Source organism: Capsaspora owczarzaki, assembly GCF_000151315.2.
Source record: "Capsaspora owczarzaki ATCC 30864 unplaced genomic scaffold supercont2.4, whole genome shotgun sequence".
Classification (NCBI taxonomy): domain Eukaryota; class Filasterea; order Ministeriida; family Capsasporidae; genus Capsaspora; species Capsaspora owczarzaki.
Genome location: NW_011887295.1, coordinates 1,918,282 through 1,929,613, shown reverse-complemented (window position 1 = coordinate 1,929,613; position 11,332 = coordinate 1,918,282). Strand labels below are relative to the sequence as shown.

The window sequence follows — 11,332 nt, the reverse complement described above, 5'->3', positions numbered from 1 at the left end:
CCTGTATCTACAATATTTCGGTTGGATGGGCGCCTGAACGCTGCTAACGTATTCATTCAAACCAAAAAACTATTGCTCCATTGGCTCAGCGGTACTTGCGGGCTCTTCGCTGCTGCTGGGTGCTTGCAATGATTCTGAGGCTGAGCTGATTGAGTCTGTCTGTACATTCGCTTGCTCCGCTTGAGTCGATGATGATGTCGGTTGTTGCTCCGAGGAAGTCGATTCCGTTTGCATTGGTACTGTGTCGTCGCTCTTTACGTCCATTGCAACAGGTGCAGATGCAGCAACTGCATCCACCGATGTGACGGCTGCAGCCTGTTCTGCACCAGAAGAAGCCGCAGGAGGTGCGGCGACTGCAGCAGCAGCAGCAGCCGAACCAGCCGAACCAGCCGGTTTGCCAATCTCGTTGATAATTTGCTGTTTGACAGCCTTGCTGAGCTCGGCAATTTCAGGATGTTTGGTAAAGTTCGTCAGCTGCGAAACGACAAACCCGATGTTGGACGTGCGAAGCACGTCTCGGTCTGCCTTTGTAAAATGAAGATTCTTCAGCCTCGTCAGCAGCTTGACAGCCAGATCGACGTTCTGCGCACAACAAAGACCATTTCACTGAGTTTTCGGGCACCTTCTTTGCCTCTGCTTTTTGCCCATAAGAGAAAGGAGCTCTTACAACAGGTTTGTCTTTCGGAATGGCAGTCATCAACCGTTGGCGGATTTCAGCCAGCTCCTTGTCTAATGGTCGGCCTGCCCGCGTTCAACATGGAGATGTGGTGAGTGAGCAAATTGAAGAAAGAGGCGCTTTGCAGTTCCAGCTCCCCGCCAGCCTAGATGCACGCAACAACATTTTCGGCTTACCCGCGATCGCCACCGCCGATTCCTCGTCGTCGTTCCCTTCGTCGGACGAGTCCGAGTCTGAGTCACTAAGGGCGCGCTTTTTCGTCGGCCTACTGGCCGCCGCCACCGCCGCTGCTGGCGTTGGCTTGGCTGTCTTTTTGGAGCGCTGCGACTCGTCGTCGTCCGACTGCGCAACCGTGGTTGACGCCTCAGAGTCGCTGCCCTTGGTCGACGATTTGGTCTCCTTCTTGGCCTTTGGTTCCTTTGGCTTGCGCACTCGGGCGGGCTTGGGCTTTTCCTCCTTTACGGGTCGCGGAGCAGACTGGAAATCATCCTCGTCATCATCGCCGTCGTCGAGCAAGGAAATCTTCTTGGGAGGCTGAGCCACCACGAGGGCTGGGGCTGCGACTGTGACTGAGTCTTCATTGTCCGAATCCTTGTCTTCGCTCTTGACTTTGGCAGACTTGCTGGTCTCATCGCTGTCGCTTGCAGCACCATCGGCGTTGGACCCTTCCTTCGGGTCCGGACGGCGCTTTTCCTTCTTGTCCTTGCGTTCCTTCTTGGGCTTGGGCTTTTCCTCGTCGCTGCCCTCCTCTTCTGCAACGTCGGCATCCGAGCTGGCGGCAGTGTCTTCTTCCAGACGCGGCTTCTTGCGGGAAGATTTGGCGGCCGATTCGGCGGCGCGCGAGGACCGCTTTTGCGGGCGGACAATCTTGCTCTGCGCCTTGGTGCGGATTCGCTGCTGTTTGCGCCGACGCGACGTGTCCTCGTCCGAGCTCGCGCTGGCATCGTCGCCATCGTCGTCTTCACCGTCCGACTGCTGCGCGCCATCCGACGCCTCATCGTCCTCCTTGTCGTTGGCTTCCTCGTCGGTCGCCTTCTTGTCGCCCTTGCCTGCGGACGACGACTTGCTCTTGCGTCCGCCCTTCTTGGATTCGCTCGCAATGGCTGCCTGCTGGCGTTGGTCGAACGCCTCGACGTTGGATGTGGACGCGAGGGCTGCCTTCACGCCTGCCGTGCGCAGCGCCTGGTCGTTCTCGCCCATTTTGCGCAGATTTGCCAGCGGCACCCATGAGCTACGATAACGGCAACAGGTGAGTCGACAAGCAAGGGAAGGACGTTCGCGCCAATTTCCAAGCCAAACACTTACTGGTCGAATGTCGCACCAAAGCGCACCTTGGCTTCCGTTCCCTTGATTTCCTCAACCTAAGCACACATACGCATACAGATTGGTCAAAAACATCGCATCCGCAGTCATGGCGGGAAAAAGGTCGACAACGAGTGGACAGTATTTTGGCGCCAAAACGAAAAAAAAAAAAAAAGAAATAAAAAGCGCAAAAGCTAAGTTGTAAGCTGTGCTGTGTCAAGTGGAGCACGGCATTGTCACACTGCGCTCGTCAGCTCACTTCAACGGAAACACATCTCACGAAGCTGGCTCTGTGCGGTCAGCGGCGCGCGGCCGAGCCAGAGAGCACCCCCCGCTAAAACGCGAGATCTCTGGTACTTCTCTCGCCTCGCACCTCACATGCACGCACCACAGCACGCTGGCAGTTCGGCATGCATGGCAGTGTTGATTCCCCCAAATGCACGAGAGCTTGGGATGGCTGGGGAGAGGGGACGACTTACCCGCGATGGCCAGTATGGGTGCGTTCCAAGCTTGGCCCATACAAAATCCTTCACTTCAAACTTGCTCATCGTTGAACTTTTTTTTGCTTGAGGGATGACTGCGTTTCAAAGTGTCACCATTTCCCCATTGTGCATTGGCTGAGCAATCCAACATTCGACATTTCAGCTTGGACTCAGCCAAAAGCGAAAAACCCAGCGACAAAGCCCCAGCGTGCTGTCCTTGCCGATCGCCATGTCCTGACAAATCAGCATCTTCATTGAATCTCTTTTTGCTTGTTGGTGTCTTCGATTTTTCTTTCTCTTATTTTTTTTTTTTTGTTTCTTTTCCTATTATTTTCTAACTCGTTTTGGCGTCCAGTTCAAGCTCGTTCTCTCTTATTCTGTAAAGCCTTGTAAAAAGTTGCTCTTCAAAAATCAAAAAAAAAAAAAAATCAAAAAAAAAAAGAAAAAAAAAAAAGAAAAACCAGCGTGCTTTTTCTTTTTTTCTTCTGGCCGCGTTGTTCGCTTTGTCGTCGCGCTGTTGGGGGAGCGCGCTCAGCCACCATGGAAGTCCAGCACGCAGCCGCAGCCCACACGGCCCACCGGCATCGGCAAACAGCGGTCTGTAAACGCCAGAACAAAAAAAAAAGAAAAAAAGCCAAAAGCCCGTGTGGAGATGCTTTTTTTTTTTGAGGGCCTCTCGCGTTTGTTCCAGCGCCTCAGCGACCCCTTCTCAGCGTCTCCATGCGTTGGCTCGTCGTCGCCCACCTCGTCGACCAGCCCCATCTCGAATCTCTCGCAAAATCGCGGCTGGCTGAATGGAAACTGCAACGACTTTTTTTTTTTTGAAGGGTTTTTTTTTTACTCACTTTTTTTTTTTTTTTTTTGCGATCTCTTCATTTTTGCCTTTGTTCTCTGCGACCTTCCTTGCCGCTTGTTGCTCCACCCCAGGTTCTAGAAATGGTTGCTGCCAAGAAGCAAGTAAGTTCAACGACGATTCCATCGCTTTTGCCAACGAACAAGCAGACAAAGAAGAAGAAAAAGAAAAAAAATCGATTTTTTTTTCACCGCGTGGTTGATTTTTTTCCATCTTTTTTTTTTTTTTTTTGCTGGAGTTGCATTGAGTTTTTTTTTTTTTTTTTTTTGTGCTTGTTTCCTTCTGCCTCTCTCTCCTCTTGGCTCCATCGGGGTATTGCGCTTGTCCCATCGACACAATCTTCATAACGATTGGAGAAGAGCAGCCAGCCATCGTTCCCTCCCTCTCCCTTCTAACGCACAATGGATTTTTACTCATTTTTTTTTTTTGCCTTCTCCCTACTCCCCCTGAGCAGAAGAAGTCCGCCGAAGGCATCAACACTCGCCTCGCCCTTGTCGTCAAGAGCGGCAAGTTCACCCTCGGCTACAAGTCGACCCTCAAGACTCTCCGTCAGGGCAAGGTCAGTTTCATTGCTTTTGCAAGCTCGTTCGACTCGATCCACGTTGCTTTTTTTTGCGAACGACCCTGGTCCTTGCCTGGTTGCTCCCCTTTTCTTTGGCCCAGTTGCAGCCCCTGTTGATGCTCTACAATGCCACATTTGCACTGCATCCACTCACTGGCTGTCGTCATTCCCCTGTTTGTTCTGTTTTCTTCCCGCCTCTATTCTTCTCCCTTGCCCCCAACGCAGTCCAAGCTCGTCATCCTGTCGGGCAACACCCCCTCTATCCGCAAGTCTGAGATCGAGTACTACGCCATGCTCTCCAAGACCTCGGTCCACCACTACTCTGGCAACAACATCGACCTCGGCACTGCCTGCGGCAAGTATTTCCGCGTCGGCACCATGAGCATCACCGACCCCGGCGATTCGGACATCATCAAGTCCGGCGAGGGTGAGGATGCTGAGCCCCAGGTTGCTGCCCCCGAGAAGGCCACCAAGAAGAAGCAGTAAAAAGCGTTTTTGCTGTTTTTGCCCTAGCCCTGATCTTGCTAGGCAGAGCAACAAAAAACCCCCTGGCGGAAGTGCACTTGCTTCCGTGTTGTTACTGTTTTTTTCTGTTTGTGTTGTGTATCGACTTTACTGGACCTTGTTGACTGTACAATGCAATTTCCATTTCACACATACCTTTTTTATTTTTTTTATTTTCTTTCAATTCACAGAATCCAGCCACTTTTGCTCAATGCCCACGGGTATATCACCTCTCGAATCCATCCCCAGCCACTTGATTCATGGCCACTGACCGTTCTATGGTGGTTGCATTCGGCATCAATCCTCGTGCGATCGCTGCTGTTCACTCCATTCTGATTTTCAGCCATTTCCCCTATCCCACTATTCCACTATCCCACTATTCCACTATCCCACTATTCCACTATCCCACTATTCCACTATCCCACTATTCCACTATTCCACGATTGCACTTGCCATGGTGGATCGACCTCGCTTTCGCTGCCAGTCTTCCATTTGAACACGTTTTTTCGCTTCGCATCCAATTTCCAACCAATCATGTCCAAGCAAGTCCTCAACTTTGCCGCTGGTCCGGCTGCGCTTCCCCGCGAAGTCCTTGCCAAGGCCCAGAGCGAGCTTCTCGACTACGCCGGCAGCGGCATCAGCGTCATGGAGCTCAGCCACCGCTCCAAGGAGTTTGAGGGCCTGCTCAACCGCGCGATTGCGGACGTCAAGACCCTCCTGTACGTCCTGCCCTTCCCACAAATGCAAATGGGGCCCATTCCTATTTCATACTCCATCGTGACAATTGTACAACATGTTCACCCCCCCCCCCGCCTCCTTTGACCAAGCGGTGATCGACTTCCCGTCCAAACCGTGTTTCCACGCATGACGAGTCAGCGGTTTGGCCTTGTGTGGTAGAAATTCGCTCTCAGTTTATGTTTGTGTGTGAACACTGCCGGGCCCCCTCTCTGGTTCAGGCTGCACGCCCTTTTTGAGACTGTGAAGCAACATGTGCATTTGATTTTATGGTCTGGTGTTATTATGAGGGGTTTGGAGCTGTTTTCAATGGAGGCGGGCGTTGTGGGTGTTCGGGCCCGCCTTGTGATTTGTGCTGTGACCCCCCCTTTGCCCGCCCGCATGGTCGTCACTAAGTGGGGAAGGGAAGGAGGCTGCGGGTATGGATGAGTGGTTTAAAATAGTACACTCCCCTTCGCTCTGCAAATCATCATGATCACCAACTCCATTTTTCCCAACCCATCAGAATCACTGCAAACGAATTCACACAGTGGCACCCCGATTTTTCAATGTTCATCCCTCTCTGACTTACACTTTGTACACTACACATCGACGGAATTGCATTTGAATTAGGAACGTGCCCGACAACTACAAGATCCTCTTCCTGCAAGGTGGCGGCTCGACCCAGTTTGCTCAGGTCGCGCTCAACCTGCTGGGCGCCAAGGAGGGCAACTCGGCCGACTATCTCGTCACTGGCACTTGGTCGCTCAAGGCCTACGAGGAGGCAAAGCGCTACGGCACCATCAACCTGGCCTTCCCTCTGCCGGCCAACAAAAAGTACGTGACTGTGCCTCCTCAGAGCGAATGGAAGCTCAATCCCGCGGCGTCGTATGTGTACTACTGCGCCAACGAGACTGTCGATGGTATGTGTATTCGAACGGATTTGGTTGATGAACACTGGTGATGCGGCTCAGAGCCTTTCTCGGGTCATTGACGAGTACATTGACTCATTTCCCCCAACCCTTCCCCAGGCGTCGAGTTTGATTTCGTGCCGGAAACCAACGGCGTGCCCCTCGTCTGCGACATGTCGTCCAACATTCTTTCCCGCCCGGTCGACGTCGCCAAGTACGGTCTGATTTTCGCTGGCGCCCAAAAGAACGTCGGTCCTTCTGGCGTCACGCTTGTCATCATTCGCTCAGACCTGCTGGACGTCAAGCAGCACCCGGCAACCCCAATCATGCTCGGCTACAAGCTCATGGCCGAGAACAACTCGTTGTACAACACCCCGCCGACGTTTGCCATTTACATTTGCGGCCTTGTCTTTGAGCACCTGAAGGCGCTCGGCGGTATTGCCGAGATGAACGCCCGGAACGACCGCAAGAGCCAAGCGCTGTATGCGGCGATCGACAACTCGAATGGCTTCTTCACCTCACCAGTCGTCCCCGCCTACCGCTCGCGCATGAATGTCCCATTCCGAATCCGCGGCGGCGACGATGCGCTTGAGAACAAGTTCCTGAAGGAAGCCGAGGCCCAGAACATGATTCAACTCAAGGGACATCGCTCCGTCGGTGGCATCCGTGCGTCCATCTACAACGCCATCTCGGAGGACAATGTGACTCAACTGGTTGCTTTCATGAACAAGTTCCTTGCTGCAAACAACGCATAGGCCTGATGTTTCATGCAGCCGATCGCTGCAGCGCTCAATGTTGCTCACAATACACTTCATTTTCATGTCGGACATCGGTGTTTTTTGGTACAGAACAGCCTTTTCCCCCCACGGACATCCACGCCAAAGCAAGCAAAGTGTTGCACCAACGCAGCATCAGGGAGACGAAGAAGGACTCGCCATCGCATTTTGACAAAGTGTGGACAGTTCCCTCTTGAGAATGGTCAGATTGGAGTCGAGGAACTCGTCAGGGGCCAGGCGACGACGCGCACGCTTGTCATCTGGCACCTCGTTTGAACCGACGGAGCGCGCTCGGACCCGGCGGATCTGAGGGTATAGGAAATTTTTGGAGAAGGAAAATAACTTTGCACTTGAGTGATGCAGGTGACAAATCAACGCATTTGTAGCACGACTCGTTACCGAAGGAGACTGAGATCCCAGCAACAGATCATATCCTGTGGGCACACTTCGATCGGACGGCGTTGGCAGTAGGGTAGTTCGACTCGGGAGCGTGATTGACAAGCTTGTCATTGTTTCCGGACTGGAGGTGCCATTGCTTGCCATCGACGGCTCATCAGGAACAGGAACAGGAGCAGAGGACTGTTGCCAGTTGGGTGCGGGTTGCGCTTGATGCACGAGCTGCTGCTGCTGCTGCTGCCCTTGCATTTGATGCAGCAGACCGATGATCTGTTGGTGGCGAACTTCCTGTGCAGCGACGAGGTCACGCGTAGCTCGAACCATCATCTATACACAACCATGTGCACGTCAGCCAGCATAAGAAAACTCGATTCCTTTACGAATCCACTGGAATGGCGCAAGCTGACCTCGTTCAGCAAGGCAAATTGATTGCTCGTCTGCTGGGCTTCAAGCGACATGTCGTTCGTGTGATCCTCAATCACAGAGCAAACTAGAGCAACACGAATGAATGTCAAGGCGAGAAGTTGGCACGACGACAAAGCTTGCGAGACACTTACGACCTGCCACCTTGTTCTCCATGTCAGTTTGCTTCCTGTGTAGCTCGTTCAGTGAGGTTTGCACCTTGTCCAGCTGTCATCATTTGCGCAACAACAACAACAGCAACAACAACAACAGCAAAAAAGGGTGAGACGTCGCATCGTTCGGCAACAGACATCAAAAATACGAACGAACAAACCTTTGTTTCCATGCCGGCGGTAGACTCGAGGCTTCGCGCCTGTTGCGGTTGCTGCTGCTTGGGAGTGCAACCTAGACGCAAAGCCGACACAATCGGCGCGGGTTTGGTTGGACGCGCAGCGGGGTTGTTGCTCGGTTTGTTGCCTCGACTCGTCTTTGAGCAGAGCTGGGAACGAGTGCGCATTCTCGAGGGGACGGACTCTCCAGGTGACTGAGCGGGAGCTGTGCCACTAGCGGACGCGGCGAGTTTGGGCTTGCGGCCAGGACGACCAGCGCGACGGGTGACTTCTGCTGGACCCGATTTCGCGATGGACTTGGCCGGAACAACCGACTTGATCTGCTTGAGAGCTGGGCGAGCGTGGGTTGCCGTTGTCTCGCTGTCATGAGAGCTGGAGTAAGAACTACTGCTCTCCTCCGAGCTGGTCGAAGAATAGCTGGAGACGGAGCTGACTGGACTCGCGGGTGTGACAGCGGAGCCATCTCTGGCAGCAGGGGCGACATGACTCGCAGGCGCAGAACGAGAAGCAACCTCATCAGTGCCTGCAGTGCTTCCGCCTGCATGAGAATCATGCCAGGTGTTAATGTAGCCTTGCAGTGCCAGAATGTCAGCGCCGAATGCTTGGCGCAAGGCGACCGCAAGAACCGCATTGTGGTCCGAATTGGCCGCGGCCGGCTGCACAGAGGGTGCCAGCGGCAGGGGTCCCACCGCAGCTGCCACAGCGGGTGCAGTCGTGGCTTGAGCGGATGCCGAGCGGGGCCTGTTCTCCTGAGCCGCTGTTCTCGACTTTGACGGTGCCGCCGAGCGCTTTGCATTGCTTGCAGAGCTGCTCGAATGGTCGTCCAGCTCAACAATGCCAGAGGAGCTGCTTGACTTGGATGCTCTAGCGAAAGCAGTGCTGTGGCTACCAGGCGCGGGAACAGAGAAAGCGGAAGACAAAGTCTGCGTCGCGCCCGCCGGACCCGCATGTGCCACCAATGTTGCTGCAGCAGGCTTCACAGACACAGTAGCAGCAGTAGCAGCAACAAGGCTCTTGTAGTACGCCAGCTGCTGGGCCGAGAGTTCGGAGCTCGGTGGCATGGTCATGGCGGGAGTTGCCATTTTGGCGGGAACGGGTTGAACGCCTCGGATGAACGCCAAACTGTTCGCGCCAAGACTGCTTTCGTTCAACGCGGGCGCCGCCGCAGCAGCAGCGACCGACGGCCAGTGAGCGGCGACTTGGCTGCTCTGGCTCTGTGCAGGAGGGAGCGCGCTTGGACGATTTGAGTCAGGGACTTGCAGCATGGACGCGAGGGAGGCGAGCGAGGGCTGTGCGGCGGCGAGCGGGAAGAAGCGCTCGATCGGCGGCTGGATGAGCTGCGGCTGATGCTGCTGCTGATGCTGATGCTGGGACTGTTGATGCTGGGATGGCACAAGCGGCAGGACCTGCCACTGCGACAGAAGGTGGGGATCTTGCGAGCAGCCGTCGTTGCTCGGCCACAGGATGGATTGCGACGGCGTTTGCGTTGGCTGCTGCGACAGAGACACGCACGGCTGCGACGACGTTTGGAACGGCTGCGACAGATGCTGCTGCTGCTGGAACTGCTGCTGGGACTGCGATGGCGGGAGAGCGAGAAGCTGCGTTTCGTTGGGAGCGGATTGGATGTAGGCGGCAAATCCGCCGTGCTTGCTTCCAGCAGACCCAACCAGGCGAGGCAGACCCATGGAAATGGCCGGTCGTGCACTTGGGCGGATGCCTCCATGATGGTTTGGAAGCGCAGGCAGCGAGATGGGGCGGCGTGCGACGGGCAGCGGCATTGTGTGTCAGTAGTGTTTCAAGAGTGAAACAACAGGAAACGAAACAAAGGAAGACTGAGATTTGGTGAGAAGTTCAGACGTCTCGATTTGGAAGTGGGTTTTTTTGAAAGCCAGTTCGTTTTTGGTTGTGCTGGCTTGGTTTTGAAACGAGCGTCCAATGCTGCCAGAGTGGCCCTCCAGGTTTCCGTTCTACTGTACTGTACTGCACAGTAGTCTCATCTTCACGTTGTCGATGGGACCTTGAAAGCGTGCTGCATGCATGCCAATGAACGAAGTCTGGCAACCATCAGAGTTCACAGAATGTTTTTTGGATTTACTACACAAAAGTATCTTTCAAGAAAACACAAAGAGAAACGAATCGGAACTCAAAACAGCCATGACTCCGTGCCCACGCGACGCAGCTCTCGCAATGTTCAATTGCCATAGTCGGTTGCATTATATCCTGGCACGTTAATATTCCAATTTCGCTCTAGCCAGCACAGAAACAAAGGACACAAGCGTGAGACGAAAAAGTCTCTCTTCCCTTTGCTCATCAGGTCGCGCGAGCTGTCGTTTTCCATACCCAAATGCGATGCTACGTCCTTCACGTCTAGTGTGTTTGATTGTCGGTGTCGTGCAAGGCGACATGCGAAACTGGCCACTGATTCGATAAACTCGTCCGCCATGTCCAAGAGCAACTACACGTCCAGATCCATGTGCACATCGCGTTAGCATGATAAAACGACCTCTCGTAAAACAAGTACCATCAACGCGTTATTGCACCTTCAACGCCACCCATCAACATATACAAGATCATCCTATTTCGTGTTTCCAGCATATACCTCCTGGACATCGTCGTCAAGACGCTCGTACGGATCGATCTGATGGGCAATGTTTGCCAGGTTTGTCCTCGTGATGGACCGCGCATCGTCGTCGATGGGCGCCGCGTCGTATGCAGGGTGCACTTGGTGGAAGCCCGAACCACCGGCAGATCTCGACATTGGCAGGTAGTCGCCGGACATGGACGCGCCAAACATGGACGACGACGGCGTTGCGGTGGACGACGACGACGACGCAGCAGCAGCAGCAGCAGCAGCAGCACCGCCAGCACCACCAGCAGATGCACCGCTGCTCGACGTGGACGGAGCACCGGCGCGGTGGAGCTCGCGGTCGAGGGCAGCGCGCGACGAGAGCGACGCAACGCCAGAGCCGTTCACAGTGGCAAGGCCGCCACTCGATGCGCCGCCAGCAGCAAACACGGGCATCGGCCCAGTGACGGGCCCCTGCGACGGCGGTCGGAGCGCAGGAGCACTGGTTGCTGAGGAGTCGGCTCCACTCGGCGGGCGAGCCGTGCCGCGCGGTGGTCGGCCTGGTCCGCGCTTTGTGTCCATTGCTTATTGCTTGTTCGAAGTGGTGTACAATGCAGGTGGGATGTGGAAGGTGGGAGGTGGGAGGTGGGTGGGTCCAAGGGGTTGGTCGAAAAAAGATTGAGGACTGCGATTCTCAGACAGTCCGCCGTCATCCCCAACATAATGTTGATGTGCATTGCATGCATTCATAAGCGTCACTTTGAGCAGCGTCTCGATGTGCTGTCTGACCGACGGGGTTCAGATCGTGGCAAAGCGATTGTTCATTCACTCATCATTC

The 11,332-nt window shown here is 54.4% G+C and overlaps 5 protein-coding genes across 5 annotated transcripts; 2 read left to right on the top strand and 3 right to left on the bottom strand.

Annotated features, from left to right (window-relative positions):
- Positions 1-38: 38 nt before the first annotated feature.
- On the bottom strand, positions 39-2,551 carry CAOG_03401 (hypothetical protein). Its single transcript, XM_004364183.2, has 5 exons — positions 2,458-2,551; positions 1,982-2,037; positions 853-1,907; positions 668-741; positions 39-582 (listed from the first exon to the last, which is right to left on the bottom strand). Exons 1-5 carry the CDS (start codon positions 2,524-2,526, stop codon positions 70-72), a joined length of 1,767 nt encoding a protein of 588 aa, XP_004364240.1. The 5' UTR covers positions 2,527-2,551; the 3' UTR covers positions 39-69.
- Positions 2,552-2,829: 278 nt separating this feature from the next.
- Positions 2,830-4,534, top strand: CAOG_03400 (ribosomal protein rpl30). The gene is made up of 4 exons (XM_004364182.2): positions 2,830-2,849; positions 3,388-3,417; positions 3,768-3,872; positions 4,101-4,534. The coding sequence occupies exons 2-4, from the start codon at positions 3,397-3,399 to the stop codon at positions 4,359-4,361; spliced, it is 387 nt and encodes a 128-aa protein (XP_004364239.1). The 5' UTR covers positions 2,830-2,849; positions 3,388-3,396; the 3' UTR covers positions 4,362-4,534.
- Positions 4,535-4,861: 327 nt separating this feature from the next.
- Positions 4,862-6,833, top strand: CAOG_03399 (phosphoserine aminotransferase). Its single transcript, XM_004364181.2, has 3 exons — positions 4,862-5,098; positions 5,727-6,016; positions 6,125-6,833. The coding sequence occupies exons 1-3, from the start codon at positions 4,914-4,916 to the stop codon at positions 6,757-6,759; spliced, it is 1,110 nt and encodes a 369-aa protein (XP_004364238.1). The 5' UTR covers positions 4,862-4,913; the 3' UTR covers positions 6,760-6,833.
- Positions 6,834-6,915: 82 nt separating this feature from the next.
- On the bottom strand, positions 6,916-9,706 carry CAOG_03398 (hypothetical protein; the record flags this gene model as incomplete). The annotated part of the gene is made up of 5 exons (XM_004364180.2): positions 6,916-7,086; positions 7,180-7,503; positions 7,584-7,666; positions 7,734-7,806; positions 7,913-9,706. 5 exons carry the CDS (start codon positions 9,704-9,706, stop codon positions 6,916-6,918), a joined length of 2,445 nt encoding a protein of 814 aa, XP_004364237.1.
- Positions 9,707-10,007: 301 nt separating this feature from the next.
- CAOG_03397 (hypothetical protein) lies at positions 10,008-11,173 on the bottom strand. Its single transcript, XM_004364179.2, has 3 exons — positions 10,528-11,173; positions 10,269-10,383; positions 10,008-10,175 (listed from the first exon to the last, which is right to left on the bottom strand). The coding sequence occupies exons 1-3, from the start codon at positions 11,074-11,076 to the stop codon at positions 10,120-10,122; spliced, it is 720 nt and encodes a 239-aa protein (XP_004364236.1). The 5' UTR covers positions 11,077-11,173; the 3' UTR covers positions 10,008-10,119.
- Between the last annotated feature and the right edge of the window lie 159 nt (positions 11,174-11,332).

Bases quoted from the DNA above. Each gene is read 5' to 3' on its own strand.
- CAOG_03400 (XM_004364182.2), top strand. From the start codon at position 3,397: ATGGTTGCTGCCAAGAAGCAA. The intron at 3,418-3,767 runs GTAAGTTCAACG...CCCCCTGAGCAG, and splicing joins TGGTTGCTGCCAAGAAGCAA to AAGAAGTCCGCCGAAGGCAT. The intron at 3,873-4,100 runs GTCAGTTTCATT...CCCCCAACGCAG, and splicing joins AGACTCTCCGTCAGGGCAAG to TCCAAGCTCGTCATCCTGTC.
- CAOG_03399 (XM_004364181.2), top strand. From the start codon at position 4,914: ATGTCCAAGCAAGTCCTCAACTTTGCCGCTGGTCCGGCTGCGCTTCCC. The intron at 5,099-5,726 runs GTACGTCCTGCC...CATTTGAATTAG, and splicing joins GCGGACGTCAAGACCCTCCT to GAACGTGCCCGACAACTACA. The intron at 6,017-6,124 runs GTATGTGTATTC...ACCCTTCCCCAG, and splicing joins CGCCAACGAGACTGTCGATG to GCGTCGAGTTTGATTTCGTG.
- CAOG_03401 (XM_004364183.2), bottom strand. From the start codon at position 2,526: ATGAGCAAGTTTGAAGTGAAGGATTTTGTATGGGCCAAGCTTGGAACG. The intron at 1,908-1,981 runs GTAAGTGTTTGG...CCGTTATCGTAG, and splicing joins TTTGGTGCGACATTCGACCA to CTCATGGGTGCCGCTGGCAA. The intron at 742-852 runs GTAAGCCGAAAA...GAACGCGGGCAG, and splicing joins ATCGGCGGTGGCGATCGCGG to GCCGACCATTAGACAAGGAG.
- CAOG_03397 (XM_004364179.2), bottom strand. From the start codon at position 11,076: ATGGACACAAAGCGCGGACCAGGCCGACCACCGCGCGGCACGGCTCGC. The intron at 10,384-10,527 runs GTATATGCTGGA...CTGGACGTGTAG, and splicing joins TTGACGACGATGTCCAGGAG to TTGCTCTTGGACATGGCGGA. The intron at 10,176-10,268 runs GTATGGAAAACG...TGTGCTGGCTAG, and splicing joins GGACGTAGCATCGCATTTGG to AGCGAAATTGGAATATTAAC.